Source organism: Diorhabda sublineata, chromosome 10 (genome assembly GCF_026230105.1).
Source record: "Diorhabda sublineata isolate icDioSubl1.1 chromosome 10, icDioSubl1.1, whole genome shotgun sequence".
In the NCBI taxonomy this organism is placed as follows: Eukaryota; Metazoa; Arthropoda; class Insecta; order Coleoptera; family Chrysomelidae; genus Diorhabda; species Diorhabda sublineata.
This window is the reverse complement of record NC_079483.1, coordinates 24,479,446-24,499,054: the sequence shown is the minus strand read 5'-3', so window position 1 is coordinate 24,499,054 and position 19,609 is coordinate 24,479,446. Positions and strand designations below refer to the sequence as shown.

Sequence of the window (19,609 nt, the reverse complement as noted above, 5' to 3'; positions counted from 1 at the left end):
GACGCTAGCTGGCGAAAATAATCACATAGATGGATGGAGAATCAAATTTGGAGAAAACAATTTAATACCAGTTACGTTCACGAGATGTTTCAAATGTTTCTATTCGAGTATTTCGGCTAACGAAAAAAATTATGTCCACCCCGATAATCCCCCCTCAAAAAAGTTCTACGGTGCAGCTGAAACCCACTTTTTTATTATTCGAGCTAGAGAAAAATTGAAAAATTATTGGGATAGAGAATAATGTGTACAATTGCGATACCTACCACCATTAAGGGTAAAATCCTTCATAATTACCAAAGTACCATAGCGATCACACCAACACTTTGAACACACATTTTTGAATGTGTCAAACTTTATGTCTGGAGATACGTGTTCGTCGAATATATGTTTCAAGTTCACCTCATCCTGCTTGAATAACACAATAACATTACAATTGTCGCGAATAAGCTGTTTCGGTATTTTTGAGTATGTTTGACAAAGATATGCAGCATCAATATCTTTATGTCTACACATGGAGTAGTATTCACGAATTTTCTGCTGACCGTCACAGGCTACGTCATCGAATAAAAAGATGGAATTTGGTCGAGCTTTCTCTGGACTAATTATTTCCTCATTGTCTTTAAATGGGAAATACCCAACACCCTTGACTTGCGCTATAACTTCTTGTAGCAATTGATACTTTGGTTGAAATAACGATTTTGAATAGACATAAACATTTTTGAACTTCGCGCCATTTGGATTGAATAGGAGCGCCAGCACGACGTTCGTCTTACCACACCCACTGGGGCCACATATAATGGCACGGAAAGAATTTGGCAACAATTTACCATGTTTGCCAACAGTTGGTGTTGAGGTGAAATCCAGATTTTCAATGGGTATAGTCTGCTCTTGTTGAATTATTTTCATTGTGTGTGTCGTTTTTCGTAGTACTACTCTTTAAATATAGGTGTCACCAATTGAGCGTGTCAGTCTTAATGTTGGTGTTTGAAGGAGATGGTATTTTGAATTCTCTCATCAATAAACTATTGAACTTCACTTACCTAGCTATCAGTACTGTGGACGTAAGTAAACCACCGCCCCCCCCACCCTTTTTCCGAAAAATACATTTTTTTTTAGCCGGTACAAAATTGGAAAAACGTCTTGATCGTGGAGATCCGGGCATCAACCCCTTGGACGCTGCTTGTAAACAACACGATATTTCTTACTGGAAGAATAAGTCTCTCGAAGAACGACACAAAGCCGATCATACTTGAAGATAAAGCTTGGGCACGCGTCAAATCAAAAGACGCTTCACTGGGAGAGAAAGCTGCTGCATTACTTGTAACAGGCGGAATGAAGGTGAAAAGAAAGCTGGGAATGGGTTGTCGTCGCAAACGTCGTTCCTTGCATCGAGATGTTATTCTGAAAGTGGGAAAGTCATTGAAGAGAGGAACATCTATGAAAGACACCGCAACGTTTGCCTTACGAGCAGCCAAAGCACTTATTAAAGAATTTGGCGGCAAAAAAGAAGTCGAGGTTCCTCGAGTAATACCTGTAGCGAAATCCGGAGGTTTCCTACCACTTATTCCTTTGTTTGCCGGTCTTTCGGCACTTGGAGCTTTGTCAGGTGGTGCTGCTGGGATTGCAAAAACCGTCATTGATGCTAAGCATGCGCAAAAGAAATTGGAGGAAGATGTACGTCATAATAAGGAACGTGTAGGATCTGGCCTATACTTGAAAAAGTATGCAAAAGGTGGATTTGGATTGTATTTAAAAAAAAAACTAATAAAGCTACCCAATCATGCACTATCTGACTTTGACATTGCGCATTATGCAAAATTACTTAAAATATCACATTTTCGAGGAGTTTTCATGCGAGACACCCTCTCCAAAGACGGTCCTCGAAAACAAGAATGCGCAGTGGTTAATTTAGATGTCTCTAAGAATAGTGGGAGTCATTGGGAGGCTTACAGAAAGATAAACAACGATGTAGAGTATTTTGATTCATTTGGTAATTTGAAGCCGCCGAAAGAAGTTGTTGAATATCTGGGAAAGAGTGCGAGAATTTTCTACAACAATACCCAATATCAAAACTACAATCAAATAAATTGCGGACATTTGTGTTTGAAATTTCTACAGCAACAATGACGAGCGTAGAACTATTACTACAACATATCTACCATGGAAAAACGTTGAATAGTTTTACTGCCGAAGAACTAAAGCACTTTCCCATTGAACATCTAATAGAGTGTGTAAGACCTTGGGAATTGTTGGATATGTGGCATAAACTTCCCAATGAATATCGAGGAAATTTTGAACTACAAATACGACTACCTTGTTTCATCCATTACAACCGACCTGATTGGACAACACATTGTGATGGTCCTCCGAGTTCTCAAGCCACTTGTTTTCTTTGTAACAATAAATAGAATAAACAAGTAGTATTATTTAAATTCAAACATCACCCGAATTCCATTAGTCACCATGTCACAGTTGCTGAGAGTAAACAGCATCAATCATGAATTTACCTTTCAACCTACTACGCCTATTGTGCTCGATCCGAATAATGATTACTAAATAGCTTTGCGATCTTTTCATTCTTATCACAGTATACTAAACATTGAAAATTGTAAGTTTTACTACTACGATACCAAGGGCAAGCTTCAAAGTTTTGATTTTCCCACAGGATGTTACGAAATTGCCGATCTTGAAGCGTTTATACGAGATAAATTGGGTGTGGACAATTCAACTAGACCAGAGGGTATATTTTCACTAAAACCCAATCACAATACGTTGAAATGTGAAATTTCCAGTAAATACAAAATTTCATTCAAAGAAGATAATAGTATTGGGAGAATTTTGGGTTTTTGACCGAAAATAGTCGACGCAAACAAAATACACTCGTCAGATCTCCCCGTCAAAATCATTAAAGTATCTAGTATTCGCTTCGATTGTAACATTACCACTGGAGCCTTCGATGCAAACAGACCTGCTCATACTATATACGAATTCGTCATACAAGTGGATCCAGGATATTCCATAGACGAAATTCCTCATAATTTGCACTATTTACCTGTTATACCACAACGTGAAATAACCAATATCACCGTCATCGCTTTAGACCAAGACGGTCAGCCTGTAAACTTTCGTGGAGAACTAAGTACGTTGGTGTTGGAGCTTAGAGCGCGAAGCAAATGGGACTAATAATAAATCATAAAAGACAGTCTACAGAGCATTCAACTTCATTAGATAAGCTACCATCAAAGCTAAAGCAACTCACGTTCGCAAACAAATTGGTTCTGCAATCGTTGGGTTTTAAATTGAAAAATAACAACAATGTATGGAAAACGTCAACGCCAAAACGACAACATGCCTCCAATGTTTGATATCTACCGTAAGCCGATGTTTGACGATTCAATTCGAAAGGCTGAATACAGAACCTATGCTCCATTTATAAAGTCATTCAATTGCAGTGACATTGTGGAGTTTAGCATTAATCAGGTTGATTCGTTCTTTGCAATGAGCGAACCTTTGTTGTGCATTAAAGGTTCGCTTGAAATACACGGAGCTGGTGACGTAAAATTAGCAAATAATGTTGGAGCCTTTCTATTCGATTCATGTACGTACAGTGAAAGTGCCAGAGAAATGGAAACAGTTCGGGATCCTGGAATAGTGAGTGCCGTACGTGCTATGACTTGTTATAACCAAGAAGATTCCAATCATATGGCTATAGCCGGCTGGAATTACCCAAAAGATCCTATTCTGAATGTTAGCGACAAGTCCTTCAACCTTCAAATACCTCTCAAACATATTTTCAGCATTTTCAACGATTATTCAATGATTACATGTGGGCGTCAAACAATACGACTAGTTCGGGCACGAAATGATAATGATTGCTTATATATTACTGAAAAGAATGTCTCTGGAACGCTCTCCACTACAACAGCTAAATTAAACATTACAAGCGTTGAGCTAAAAGTTAAACATATCTTTCCTAATGACGACATAAAATTAAATCTCATGAAATCCATTCAAAAATATCAACCTATAGTTATTCCATTTAGGAAGTGGGAGTTACACGAATTACCCTCAATTACTAAAGGAGCAAGACATGAAGTTTGGGCTGTCAAGACATCCACTTCAGTTGAAAGACCTCGTTTTGTTATTGTTTTCTTTCAAACCGACAAACGTAACTTGAGTACAGCTGACCCGACTTTATTTGACAATACCGACGTACAAAGTATAAGACTGTCACTTAATGGTGATTATTGGCACAATGAAAGAATGCAATTGGATTTCGCTAAAACTGATTACAATGAAGCCTATTTTAACTATACTGAATTCTATCCCAACTACGCAAACTCCACACAGAAGCGCCCCCTGCTGGATTATTCTTCTTTCAAGAAACGAGCATTGTTTGTTATCGATTGTTCAAAACAGGAGGAAAGCATGAAGGCATCCACAGTCGATGTGAAACTTGACATTGAAGCAAACATAGGTTTTCCCGAAAATACCAAAGTATATTGCATCATAATTCACGATTGTGTAATGGAATACTTCCCCCTCACCGAAATTGTTAAAAGCTTGAACTAGATGTTGTGAGTTAGTGTTCGATCAGACGTCAACATGAGAGTAGCTTTTGTAGACATTCAAGGTTTTGTCGTAGACGGTCTTTTCGTTGCCTCGAGCTCACCATAGAAATTGGCTTCAAAAGTTCACATTACATATTTTTACCACCGCGACCGTTTTCTACATTAAGTAACGAGGACAAAAAGACCACATCATACTTGGAAAGAAATGTGCACGGCATTCGATACTCTTCAGGAGATGTAGAATATTCTAAAGTAAATGAAATATTAGAAAGCAAGTTATTGTATGTCGCAGGAGGACAACAAAAAGTCGAGTTTCTGCAAATGAAATGTCACATTTTCGGTATTTTTCCACATATTATTGACGTTTGCAAATTTGATGGTACACCCTGTGAAACTGGAAACTTTGCTCAAGATCCAAACCCCTGTCACGCATCTGGACTATTTTCATGTACTGAAAGAAATGTACAACGTCTCCGTTACTGGTTTTTAAATACTGTATTACCATTATAAATAAAGTTTTTTTTTTTAAAAAATATGGGTTTTATTGAAACACTCTGTATATTCATCAACTTTTATATTACATGAAGATTGGAATTTTCGTTTTACAATTTTCAAAATAATTTTTTAAATTAAAAAAAATACAGCCACTAATATTACACATGACATAGCAAAAACAGAATTAATTTCATTTTTTTATCCCCTTCTGTTCTGTTGAAAATGGTGTAGGTTGAATACGTCTTAACGGATAAGTAGTTTGCGACAGTCTACGGGCCAACTGATGGACCTCTTCAGGTACCCAGTGAAGACTGCTCCACGTCACTTTCTTATCAAATAAACTAAGATTCTGCATTTGTTCCATAACCTCACTTTTATCTCCATAGAAAGCAATATCTTTCTTTAATTCGCCAATGCTATTAATAAACTCTTCAATTCGACGTCTGTACTCTTCTGAAGACATATTACGAAAGAGAACATTCTCATACGTAGACACGTTTGATGATCGTTTGACGCAGCACTTGACGTTTGACTTAACGACGTGACGTTTGACGTAACGACGTGACGTTTGACATAACGACGTGACGTAACGATGTGACGTTTGACGCAACGACAAGAGAGATACATTTCATGAATATTGTTTTTACTGCTATTACATAAAGATATATTGGAAACTAACAAAAACACAAGAATTTTAAAAATAATTTTATTATAAGAAAACGACAATATTCTACATTTATGAGAGAGATTCATTCCATGAATATTGTTTTTACTGCTTTTTCTTAAATAAAAGCTCACATTATCGCTGAAACTCTTTATTACTCTCGTGACTGTCATAGTATAACACTTATACATGAAGGATGACATCACAATGACCAGTGGAAAGAAAAAAAAATAAAAATACATTTCTAATAAAGCCCTGTTGGGCACAGACTTATGTCTAACACTTATGTCTAACCGCCACCGTTCATAATACCGCAAAAACACAGGAATAATTTTATAATAAGAAAACGACAATATTCTACATTTATGAGAGAGAGAGAGAGAGAGATACATTCCATGAATATTGTTTTTACTGCATAGCGGCCTCAAAAGTATCAATGTCACTGTCTATATCAGAACCATCAAAACGATTATTTCTAAGCATCTCATGTAAATTATTAATACAGGACTCATGTGATTTTATCATGAATAAGACTTTGTTAAAACAACTCTGACACCAATAGGACATTTCTTGATATACACATTCAACAATTTCGTCACCATCAAATACTTCATGACAGTGATCATAATTAACAAAAATGTTCTTTTTTAAATATTTATGGACCGTTCTATATACAAAATAACATGATTTACAAACATTTATACGATATTGTGGAAGCGAATATCCACTAGACCATACGAAGTAAGTAGATTCTTCAAACATATCTCCCCAATTTGTTTAGTGTTTCTTAAATATAACGGTATTTCTTTATTATAGTCAATATATTCTATTCCAATGGATGAAGAATTTGGATTACTCTCAGCCTCTTTTATCATCGCATTCCATTTGTAAACAGGAAATTTTTTCACAATTTTTTCGGTCAATTTCCGAGGAAGAGGGGATTGCTCTGCGAAATCGGCTGCTGACTTTATCGTTTCACAAATTTTTATGATGCATAATTCCATTAATGTTGAGGAGTTCATTATCTACAAGAGAGTAAGTTTGGAATACTATAATGACCCCACGGCAGCGTATCATAACTATTGGTAATCAAATATCTTTTATCGTCATGAGGATTTAGCGCAATTTTTGTTCTATGTTCTATGCTATATATGTTATGAGCATATGACCTAATACAGCGTTGAGTAATATTTTTTTCTTTGAAATCATTTGAACAGTTTACATAATCTTCAAAATTTATTTTGTTTTTTACTACATTATATCGAACTCCTTTTGCCTTCTTTACTATTGCACTTGATTGAACTTTAATAGAATACATTTTAGACCTCAAGCCTGCAAAATGAGTCATAATTTGGCCTTTGTTTTCATCTTTCATAACTCCCAGAACTTTTTTATTTACCTGTGGAATATTATAGTTATTATTGATGGGGTAATCTGAAGTATCGAATTTTGTTAAATCAGCTTTTAGCACCTCCTCATATGCATCATCACAGATAAGCTCATACACAAAACTGTCTGTGTCCATATACATTAATTTACATCTATTAATACCCAATTTCGGAATCATGTAATCATAATGGAATTGATACATACACAGCTTCGACAAATCCAAAACTGTCATACCAACATAAAGAGGCTTATTGAAAACCAATTCTGATTTAGTGAGTTCTACTGCAATTAGGTTTTCATTAAAAACTGTTCGACTATGAAACCTAACACTAGATATCAAATTTTTGGCGCTGTATCGACCATTCCAGGTTTTAACAAGTTTTACAATTCGGTGCTTCCGTATATTTTCCATCGTCCTTCCAAACACAGCATTATTTGCCAATTTATATAAATTTTTCTCAAAGTCATTGGTAGCTGCAGCCCTCAAACGAGTATTTAGTTCGATATAGGGCCGCAGCCATGCAGATTGATTGAATTTCAGAATTTTATGTATCTTTTTAATTTTCAAACCGTTGGCTAACATTTGTTTTAAATTACGATAGTGAACTGTGTATTCTTTTTTACAATAAAGCGTTGTCATTAATTTGGAATAATTTGAGCCTACAAGCTTGCGGTGTTCGGGAGCAAATGGAAAATCTCTGTGAAGATCATGTAATTCATGTGGATACTCCAAGTCTACTTGTAATATACATATATCCTACGGAAGAATTATCTGCCACAGACATAACATCAAAATTTTCATTATCTAACCATTCAAATCCTCCGTATGGTAATGGTTCACACATAGCCCACCCGTATAAATTATTGACGTCCAGGTAGAGTAAGTACTTTGAGGGTTTTGTAGAATCATATTCAGGCATGTACTTATTGTTAGCATTCGATAATCTACTGCTACAAACCGAAATTCCTCCTCGAATTGCTTTCTCGATAAACATGATCATGTCTACGTCATGCAATAACTCTAATTTACATCCTACATATTTCAACATACAGTCCCAAGTATATCCAGGCATTGTATAGTACCATGCAGGGTCTAAACCATAAGTAATTGAACATTTTCTTCGAAATTGTTCGAAAACATCTGATAAAAGTAAAACATCGGTCTTTAAGTACAGATCAGAATACTGACGCAAATTTTCAATATCAAATGATTTCCACACTGCATGAGCATGAGAATACTTCTCAATACTGATGTTTTTATCCTCCAATTTATTATAAAATGCCTCTATTGGTGGTAGTTCACAAGTATTTAATTTTTCCCAACTATCTATAAAATCGTAACAGAAAACCCCTTTTTTGGCTATTAATTTAAATTGTTCGACACTTAAATTACTAAATTCTCTTTTGGAAATTTTTAAATCATTATCATTCAATGTAGCAGCCAATTCTTCCAAGGAAGCACCCAAAAACCTCAGTGAATCTATGAATCGAAATTTTATATTTGTATCTGAATCGTTAAGTGTAAATGAAATGTATTTTTCTTTATTTATGGGGAGTAAACTGATGTTTCCTCTTTTACTTAATTCCGAAATGATGAAATGGCTATCGTAGTTACTTAAGTTATAGAAAACTGTAGGTACAACAAACATTTTTTTGAAATTTAAATTGCATGCTTGATGTGCAAAAAATAAAATGATCGTGATCTCTAACAATGATATCTGTAGAGGAAAAACCCTTTTCACATATGTGACACATTGTTGTCACACGTAAATCTGGTTTTTCTTCCATAGGTGTAATAGTTTTAATTTCTGATTTAATACTTTCAGCTAAATTCGATAATTCATTTGCAAACCAATCCATGCAATCTCTACCTCTGTAGCTCTTGAAAAAACTCAAGTCTTCGTTGTAGCTACATTTTACATAGTAACCAGCACTATATGCTATATGTTTTTGATATTTATTTGTCTTATTATGAAGCTGTGTTTTATCTGTAAATTGTTCTAGCATGCACTCAAAGTCGGCATAAACTACAAAAGGCGTAGTTTGTTTATATATATAATTTCTAAAACTAACAGATTCATATTTTGGAAAAGACATTTTATAATTATTTAATTCAGAGCATAATTTCAAGTGGACATTCAATTTACGTTCACTACTGAAATAATTTATGCAGCGATTGCAAATAAATTTTTTATATGTAGTTTTACTTAACTGACTATTAATTAAACGTGGCAAATCTTTGATCCAGCAGTAGTGATATGTAATTTCTGAATTGTCATTATCTATAGGAGGTGCTTCATAATCGTTTAGCTTTGGAAAATATGTATTTTGAATTAATAAAAGATTTACATGTTTCTCGTGTATTGATTTAGCAAGTCTTACTGGATATACTTTGTAAAATGGTTTTTTATTATTTATTTCAATTAAATCCAAGGCATAGACATTGACGGAAATGTTATTAGATTTTTCAAACTTTGAAATTTGATGCAGGGGCATCGGAGCTTCCAAGTCTTGTGTATTCAAGACTGCGCTATAATATGGATATGAGGAAGTGAGTTCTTTATGATTTTTGGCTGGGTACAAAGCACTAACAATTGACCAATAAAAACATGCTTGGTCAGAATTTTTAATGTTTATGCACCCTCGCTTTTTTTGAATAGGTTCTGGAAGTTTAATATAAGATGAGCCGTTTCCAATTTCAAATTTATTGAAATTTACTTCTAAAGAAATAATTTTACTTAATGCAAAACCAGAGTCCCTCTCTTGAAATTCTGATAATTTAAAATTAATTTTATCTTTGACGTTCTCGAAAAACCATCGCTCTATATCGGTCGATACATCGATAATAGAATTTTTAGTCTTAAAATAATGGAAACTAGAAATTTCATTTTCACCAGATTTTTTAATGAACTCTCCACAAAAACAAACATAAACTTTAACAACAAAATATTTTTTCCTAAAAATTCCCTTATTTTATTTTTAAAAATTATTTGACAATCATTTAAAAATTACGTTAAGTCCTTATGATATAAATTTACTATAAGTCCGGTTTTAATTCTTCTTGTAAATGCAGAAGCTACATTTTCCCATTTAACCCTATTTTTCAGTTTATTATTCAGCCCCATACCTATATTCCTATTTGAAATAAGTTGTTTAAAATGTTTGAAATGTCCTATGTATGTTTGTAATTTCCTAATTGTACCTACATGCAGTCCTCCTTTTTTAATTGTCAAATTACATACTTTAATTTGTTTTTTCAATCGATTCAACCAAACTTCCACATCTCTATCCGTTATCTTATCAAACAATATTTTTCTGACATTTTTAATGACTTGCAGTAAATTTTCAGATTTTTTTACAATATTCATGGTACTCACCTCTCTCTCTCTCTCTCTCTCTCTCTTTGTGTGTCTTAGGCACGTCTATAGTTCCTCAATTTCAAATGACGCTAGCCGTTGATTTTTTCCAACATCCACTAATCCCTTGAATATAATTCCGTATTTTTCCTTTTCAAATTCTTCAATGACTGGTTTGTAGACACTTGTGACTCTTTGCGGTAAAAACACTACTTCTGTATCTAAATCCAATAAAACTGATTCTCCGAATTTGGAATTGACTATTTTTGCCTTCTTTATAGCCCTCAGAGTATTCAAAGGTAGTTCTTGTATTTTTGTTATTGGTTTTCTCTCTGTAATTAGAGACGTTGCGTTAATTTTTTTTAAATCCATCTGAAAAGAGAGAGAGCGCGTAACGCACAAGAAAAAAAAATACTTACATTTTTTGTTAAGGCACAATTTTAACAGATACTAGTATTTGTTCTTCAGAGCTGGTTTCTCTTGCTGGCAGTGGAAGAGACCGACTCCAACACAATGCAACATCTTATTTATACTCATGTCATTATCTTCATACGATTGTGATAGAATGTTCTAGAAAAAATTTTGACAATTTTGTAATTTCCTGTAAATGTGGTCCATATGGTTTCCGAATATTCTAATAAATTTTCACTATTTCCTGTACATGTGGTCCATTTGGTTTAGAAATATTCTTATCAATTTCCTGCGTTATCAAAAAATTTCTTATTAATAGGTAAAAGTTATCTTAAGATTGGCGTTCGGGAATTTCCAAAAAAAAAAAAATTTAATAAGAGTTTATTTAAAATATACAACATCATTGATAAAAAGAAATTATTTTTGTTAATAAAATTTTGAGATGATTTAAAAGGTCTCCATTTGGACATGGAATATCGAACACGTTCCAATTAAAGGGTTCGGCTGCAACAAGTTTTTTGGTAAACTCATTATATTTGTAGTATGTGGTGTTTTTGAAAAAGTACATGTGTCCGTCAATGTACTGGAATGCTCCTGTAACATCTGTGGGTAGTCCAGGGAAAATATCTTTTATTTGTCCTCTATTCCGAACAGTTTTCAAGTTCTTGTCAAATTCAATATAATTACTGTTATAAAATACATATATTTTCCCATGATTGCTTTGAAACATTGTGTTTATTTGAGAATTCTTAGGTATAATTAAATTATTTTCCTCAAATATTTGTAGAGCGGGAAAATCTGCTACATAGTATTTACGGTCATTGACTGCTATTAAATTATCTGAAGAACTTTGAAAAATCTGAATTATGGGACCCACTTCTTCAGGTAAATAATCATCGAGTATTTCTCGTTGCGAGGGAATAAGTTTCGAGTTCAAATCAATTTTCCATAGGGAATTTTCATTAATAATATATAAATGGTAATTTTCAAATTCACCAGCCATGGCAATGAACATATACTCCGGTATTATGACACATAAATTTTTATCCGATTCATTTGGTTGATGTGCAAGTGTCTTTGTAGTCGGTGGCAGCGCTGATGTGGGTTTGAAAGGATTATTTACATATGTATTGATTGGTCCATAAAGAGCTTCAAGGGCCATTTTATCATCCTCATCCAATTTAGGAGCAATGTTGAATTGATACCATGGATACATTATTGCTGTCTCAATAACACTGTGAGCAATTCTTAAAATATGCCCAATTTCATGAATTAATACCATAAGTAGGCTAGTCTGATCTTCTGAACTTGATCCATCCAAACTTAAATCCCACTTCTCATCAGCATCAATATGAAGCTCTATACAACTGTTGCCTTTTGGGAAATAAGCATGTGCCAACACCTTTCCGGGGCCATCAAATGTACTGGAGCACTCACCTCTACCTTGGCAATTTGCTCGAAAATAGTGCTTTCCCCGTACAACTGTAATAGATATATCGGGAGCATAAGGCCGTATTTTGTGTATTAATTCAAATTTAAACTTTGAACTGTTATTCCACACTTCAAAAGCCTTTTTGGTTACTTTAAGATATTCTGGAGTTGCCTGAGGGAAATACCATTTCAAATCAAATTTTGACCATTTTGATTTAACTCTAAAAGAATGATCATCGTCGGAAGCTGCTTCACTCACATTACATCTTGGTCTATTTAGAAGTTGAATTGTATTTTCATCTAATTCTCCCGTTGCAGGGATATTATATCTTTTTTGAAAACTCAACAAATAATCCTCAAGTTTAGTCAAATCATTTTCATTTGCGTACCCGAACCGGTGTAAATACTTCATAGCATAATGTTGGTCGACAACGCATAGTACTGGACATAGTACTGCAGCTAATATAATGATTAACATGATCTTCACTCTTCTGCTATCCTCAAAAAACTAATTTCCAATCACATTAATAACGGAATATATAATTTTTAAAAAACCCAAAAACTTTTAACCGACCTGGTATATCAGGGCTCCCGCTGTTATCATCGCAACGAATATATAACTTTACGCATGCGCAAAAACGGAGTCTCTCTCTCTCTGTCTTACACATTGTCTCGCTGCTCTCTCTCTAACACACGGTTTTCCCTATTTCTGTAGTCAGACATACGTTGCTCATCTACTAATCTACCTATATCCAATGGTAGTACACCTTCGGGCGAAAATCATATTGAGGCTTCTTAGTTTGAGTAGATGTTTCATCAGTCTATTTAAGATTGAGCCATAAAATAGCGATGAATTGAAAGGCTGCCAATAATAGTTTTGGTAATGTAAGATCTGATGTCTTGCTTAGAATACTAGAAATGATATTATTATCTCGACACCAGATTCCACGCGCTCCCCCGACTAGTGGGGCCACGACGATATGTTTCCAGGGTATCGGGATGTCATGGCACTTGGGAAGCGTGGCTCGCTATAAATGGCGCTCTTGTTCAGAGCGGCTAGGGAAAGGGAGCTAGATCCCTCCCAGCTGACGGCAATGTCACACAGTATGGCTCTTGAATCCATTTGGAGCACGAGATCAGGTTTTTTAATGCGCCGTCGATGCATCTAATGTTGGGTTCAACTTCTACTACCCATCATTTCTACTCGGCAATTTTCTACATTTACTACATTACTACTATAAGGCAGGGAAAGAACAGCTGCCGTTGTTGGCGTGGCACTATTTATTAAATTATTGAAGCGTCTTTTCATTATGGCTTGCACTTGTTGAGATAAGCAAGTTATACCCAGGCCGCCACCTCTTATAGGGGTATGCAGATAAGCATCCGCACATGTTCGGTTCAGACCAAGAAACTTTCTAACGGATACTCTGATGATCGTATCAGCGGTTTTTAAAGTCTTCTTGGTGACCATGGCGCTTTGTAATTGATCTTGTATGCGCGGCAACAAGAAGTGTTTAACGATGTTAAGTTTCTGTGCCGGTTGAAGTCCTAATTTGTTTATTCTATAGAGCTGGATTTTGAGGTCGGAAATGGTGGATCGAGTCTGTCCCATGACTCCATACCGCCTGCCCAGGTATTTAAACATATCCTGAGGTGTTAATTGGCGGATGAACTGACCCTCTGCCGCGAATAGAGGCCGAGTAACCACGTAAGAGTGTTTGTTGCCTCAGTTGACGTTAACCGATATGGCAACACTCTTTGTCGGGTTAATCGACATCCCTCGCTTCGCAAAGAACTTAGTAACATTTCTAAGCTGCTTAGTGGCACTCTTGACAGACTCTGCCAATAGCACTAGGTCATCCGCATACGCTAGTACTGACTCCTTCATGTCATCTGAGACAGGTATGCCCGACCCACCATTCTCCAGTTCGCCCTACTAATCCACTACTAAGTTAAAAAGATAGGGCGATAAGGGGTCTCCCTGCTTTACGCCTCTATCGATGTTGATTCTCCTTGTTTCCTTGTTGCCAGCAGAGACTATGGTATAAGATTTTAGGTAGGAGACCATTATATACCTTTTTGTTGTCTCGTCTATAACGAACCTGTTCAGAGCTCGCAGAATGGACCATTGCGATACTGTGTCGAAGGCTCTAGAAAGGTCTAACGACAAGATGTTGTATGGCTTAACTCTACGTCTTCTTTCCTTGATGAGCGTTTGGTGTGAGATGTTATTCAGCAAGTCACAATTGATCTTCTTGAAACCTCTTTGGTTGGCGTGTATCGGTAACGCCCCGAAACGCTTGCCAAGGACACGATGAAACACCCTGACAATGATCGATGATATTGTGATCGGTATCCAGTTGTTAATCAAGCGTTTAGGAATATTTTAATATTTTCATAAAACTTTTATATAATATACCATGACATTTGTTAATTCTCCTTGTTTTCTTGTTGCCAGCAGATACTATGGTATAAGATTTCAGGTAGGAGTCCATTATATACCTTTTTGTTGTCTCGTCTATACCGAACCTGTTCAGAGCTCGCAGAATGGACCATTGCGATACTGTGTCGAAGGCTTTAGAAAGGTCTAACGACAAGATGTCGTATGGCTTAACTCTACGTCTTCTTTACTTGATGAGCGTTTGGTGTGAGATGTTATTCAGCAAGTCACCATTGATCTTCTTGAAACCTCTTTGGTTGGCGTGTATCGGTAACGCCCAGAAACGCTTGCCAAGGACACGATGAAACACCCTGACAATGACCGATGATATTGTGATCGGTATCCAGTTGTTAATCAAGCGTTTAGGAATAAGTGTTGTTCTGTTCCCTCGGAGCACCTCGGGAGTAACTCCAAAGAGAAACATGACATTATATAATAGAACCAATTTCTTTACAGGGGCCGTTTTAAGAGCTAGCAGGGGCACTGCGTCTAGACCAGCTGCCCCTGATTTTGATGTAATGGCCCATAGGATATCTGACTCTGTAATTGGCTGGTCCAGGTTATGTTCCTCTTTCTGATCTAAGATTGGTTTGTTGTCTAGGAGAGAGGGACTTCCGAATATGCCCCTGTACTCGGACTCTATTGACGCAATGTCAGGTAGTACATCATCTCCCCAGAGCGATTTCCCGTCCAGGATATCACGCGCCAGAGCGGCTCGATCGGATCGATATCGTCGTTGGACGACATTGTATTTATAAAAACGCTCATGGTTCCTGTTATTAAACACTGGGGCCCTGCGGTTTCAATTTGCCTTCGCTTTGGGCTTCCCAGTCCCTGCTTCGTTAAAGAGTGCAGTAATATATTAATTCACCTCTTTTCTCACTCCCTCACTATGGCGGGCTAGGTTGGTGAAATGAGAGTAACGGAATAAAGTGCTATCATAAGTGTTCCATCCGTCATTAGCGTGCCAGTAATTGTATAAAAACATAGAGATAGTGTTATGCTGGTGTTCTATCGCAATGGGTACGAACTCCTCAGCATTCGGATTAAGACTTTGACGATCTTTAAAGCTCGAGTCCCTGCCTCGATCTCAAGGACTCTCGAGAAGAGAGAACTCCACTACTTCACCTTCTGCTTCCTCGTGGGGCCGCGCGTTTTCGTTCTCAAGTTGTTCGAGGGCCACGATGTTGTTTTCTTTTCTAAGGAATTCGAGGAGTTCCTTGTATCCATCCTGTTTCCGTCTATATTCGATTGAGTCGATTGTATGGTTAAAATAGATACTCTGGAGATGTTTGTTAATAAAACGGCCAGTATAGGCGAGTTCGTGTTTGGACATTTCTATGTAGTCTTCATCCTCGAATTCAACGGGGGCATTAGGCTTTTCGTAGATATTCTCAAGCCCCTCATTGTACTCCACGGGGTGTGTTCTCCGCATGTGTTGTCGCATTCCAGCTTAAGACTTATAAGTTTGTTTCCATACGGAGCAAACATTGCCGTCAGCCGGGGGTGCACCCCGGCAGCGTAGCCTTCTTAAATGGGTTTGAAGCCCAGTATCAGTGGCGAAAGTTTTACCACATATGCACAAGACCATAGTTCTAGGACTGAAACTAGGTCTGTCGTAAGTTCGATTCGGTTGTTAGGGGATAGTTGGATAGACAGGAAAAGACTTGTCTACCACTTAGATAAAAAGTCGGAAGGTGTACTATCCCTAAAACTAAAACCCCCTGGAGTCTGGAGGTGGGCACGGTCCGATAAAGGAGCCAGATAGGTGACCGTGGGGCAGTCTTCGGATAATCCCAATCTTTTAGAATAGACAAGAGATTGCCGTGTTGGATCAAGACTAAGAATCCTATCTGGGGCGCTCTGTACGTTAGCCACGCCAAAATAAATTCTAGCGTGTTACCGACTCTACCACGGAGGTGTACAGAACTTGATTAGGAGGGGCTGCAAACTGTAAAAGCTCACAAAAGCTCCCTTATTGTTAATATGTTCATATCACTTTTATGTGATACACCTTGGACGGCTTCTACATACAAAACATCTCCATTCAATTTTCACAATTCATCTTTTTCGACAAGTTCATATATATAGGGGAATCTAATTTCCTAATACTTGTTTTTCATTATTATTACTATTTTCATACAACTTTTATAAAACACACCTCAGACGGCTTCTACATACAAATTGTCTCCATTCAATTTTCACAATTCATATTTTTCGACAAGTTCCTATATCGAGCGCAATCTAATTTCATAATACTTGTTTTTCATTATTATCACTAATTTCATACAACTTTTATATAATACACCTCGGACGTTCATACATCGAGCGGCATCTAATTTCATAATACTTTTTTCGTTTTTGTTACTATTTTCATAACACTTTTATGTGATACACCTCGGACGGCTTCTACATACAAAACAACTTCATTAAAATTTCACAATTCATCTTTTTCGACAAGTTCCTATATCGAGAGCAATCTAATTTCATAATACTATATACTATTTCATAATACATCATTATTACTAGGTGTGTCTTTTCGCGGCAAGCCGCACGGACCTGGACAGAGCCAGTTCTCAACACTTGTCATCATCTACTCAAAGTGGTCTGTCACATACAAGGTCCCAAACCCCGCTTCTTCCATTTGCCAGTCCCTTCAGTGGAGACTACGTGCCACCCTAGTTCACCCTGGTTCCTTAAATCAATAAAGGTGGTACTCGGTGGTCACAACAGCACGACATGGGGCCTTAGGAATTAACCTGCCTCGCCAATATTTCGTTTTCATAGTCCGCGCCACTTTCCAGGACGGACTCCTTTCCAAAGCGAGGCCAAGACATTGTATTCCCCAGCTGTATTAGGCTGGTGCGCGTGTGAAAGGATCCCACGACACTCCCTGTCCATGTTCCCAGGTACCAGGTCTGGAAGTGCACAGTGGTCCTCGATAGCCGAAGGTGGATGGTATCTATAAAAATATTTAGAATAAAAATATAAAATATTAAATCTACCTGTATCTAATGGTAGTACACCTTCGGGAGAAAATCATATTGAGGCTTCTTAGTTTGAGTAGATGTTTCGTCAGTCTATTTAAGATTGAGCCATAAAATAGCGATAAATTGAAAGGCTGCCAATAATAGTTTTGTTAATGTAAGATCTGATGTCTTGCTTAGAATACTAGAAATGATATTATCTCGACACCAGATTCCACGTGCTCCCACGACTAGAGGGGCCACGACGATATGTTTCCCAGGGTATCGGGATGTCATGGCACTTGGGAAGCGTGGCACGCTATAAATGGCGCTCCTATTTAGAGCGGCTAGGGAAAGGGAGCTAGCACACTATGGCTCTTTAACCTATTTGGAGCACGAGATCGGGTTTCTTTAATGCGCCGTCGATGCATGTAATGTCGGGTTCAAATTCTACTACTCATCATTTCTTCTCGGCAATTTTTCGCGAATTAACGAGCTGGTCGTGCCGCCTTATTCTCTGCCAATGTGACGCAGGACGTTTTTGTAATACATGGCTAAGTAACTCGTTACGATCACATCCCATCCTACATTTTCTCTCATGTAGTGGATTGGACAGGATTGGTAGAAGTATGGGTAGAAGATTGCCTCGAAGCTGCATAGCTCTTTTAAAATCTGTCCCTGACCAGTAGGGCGGAGGGTTGTTGACCCAGCTACCACTTTCTGTGGAGCAGTCACCTTGATGGAGACCATTGCCAGAATATCCGTTTTCCAGTCTCACGATCATCTGCCGTGCGATGATGCTACTGCTGCCGCCGCTGTTATTTGTCCACATCAACAGTTTTTCATATAGTTTGACGCTATAAGGCAGGGAAAGAACAGCTGCCGTTGTTGGCATAGCACTATTTATTAAATTATTGAAGCGTCTTTTCATTATGGCGGACACTTGTTCGGATAAGCAAGTTATACCCAGGCCGCCACCTCTTATAGGGGCATGCAGATAATCATTAGCACATGTTCGGTTCAGACGAAGAAACTTTCTAACGGATACTCTGATGATCGTATCAGCGGCTTCTAAAGTCTTCTTGGTGACTATGGCGCTTTGTAATTGATCTTGTATGCGCGGTAACAAGAAGTGTTTAACGATGTTAAGTTTCTGTACCGGTTGAAGTCCTGCTTTGTTTATTCTATCGAGTTGGATTTTGAGGTCGGAAATGGTGGATCGAGTCTGTCCCAAGACTCCATACTGCCTGCCCAGGTATTTAAACATATCCTGAGGTGTTAATTGGCGGATGAACTGACCCTCTGCCGCGAATAGAGGCCGAGTAACCACGTAAGAGTGTTTGTTGCCTTGGTTAACGTTAACCGATATGGCAACACTCTTTGTCGGGTTAATCGACATCCCTCGCTTCGCAAATTGAAATTGAAAAGTAAATTCCCAAAAAATTTTTCTCCGAATTTCGGAAAATTTTTAGCCTAGCTCGGGAGACCTGATTTTTCGCAATCCAAAAATATCCGAATTTTTGAAATTACCCCTTTGGGGGGTCTAGATGGAGCCAAAAGTCGGAATTTTCGGAGAACCTCAATTGGGAGTTTGCAACTTTTTTACGTTACAAAATAGCGAAAAAATGGAAAGTTCGTTTTGGGGACAAAAAATATCCATAATCCCACGAACAAAATTTTGGGGGATCCACGGGAGGTTTTTCTGGAATTTTGACATTTAAATATACCAGCGGGAAGCGCCTTGACATACCCTAGTCATTGGTATAAATTATTACTGAATTCCCTCCACTTTGTGAGGGTGCCAGGAATCGCTAAATATTGAACCTGGAGATGCGATTTTCGCAGGATTTTCCGGATTTTGAGCGCCTATAATTGAAATAGGCTCG

The 19,609-nt window shown here is 37.3% G+C and overlaps 2 protein-coding genes across 2 annotated transcripts; one reads left to right on the top strand and one right to left on the bottom strand.

Annotated features, from left to right (window-relative positions):
- The first annotated feature begins 3,315 nt into the window (after positions 1–3,315).
- LOC130449189 (uncharacterized) lies at positions 3,316–4,572 on the top strand. Its single transcript, XM_056786871.1, has one exon. The coding sequence runs from the start codon at positions 3,316–3,318 to the stop codon at positions 4,570–4,572; it is 1,257 nt and encodes a 418-aa protein (XP_056642849.1).
- A 1,598-nt stretch (positions 4,573–6,170) lies between these two features.
- On the bottom strand, positions 6,171–14,495 carry LOC130449480 (matrix metalloproteinase-16-like). The gene is made up of 2 exons (XM_056787329.1): positions 10,497–14,495; positions 6,171–6,755 (listed from the first exon to the last, which is right to left on the bottom strand). The coding sequence occupies exon 1, from the start codon at positions 12,793–12,795 to the stop codon at positions 11,287–11,289; it is 1,509 nt and encodes a 502-aa protein (XP_056643307.1). The 5' UTR covers positions 12,796–14,495; the 3' UTR covers positions 6,171–6,755; positions 10,497–11,286.
- Positions 14,496–19,609: the final 5,114 nt, after the last annotated feature.

What these genes read in the sequence shown, in the direction of transcription:
- LOC130449480 (XM_056787329.1), bottom strand. Translation starts at nt 12,795, where the DNA reads ATGTTAATCATTATATTAGCTGCAGTACTATGTCCAGTACTATGCGTT.
- LOC130449189 (XM_056786871.1), top strand. Translation starts at nt 3,316, where the DNA reads ATGTATGGAAAACGTCAACGCCAAAACGACAACATGCCTCCAATGTTT.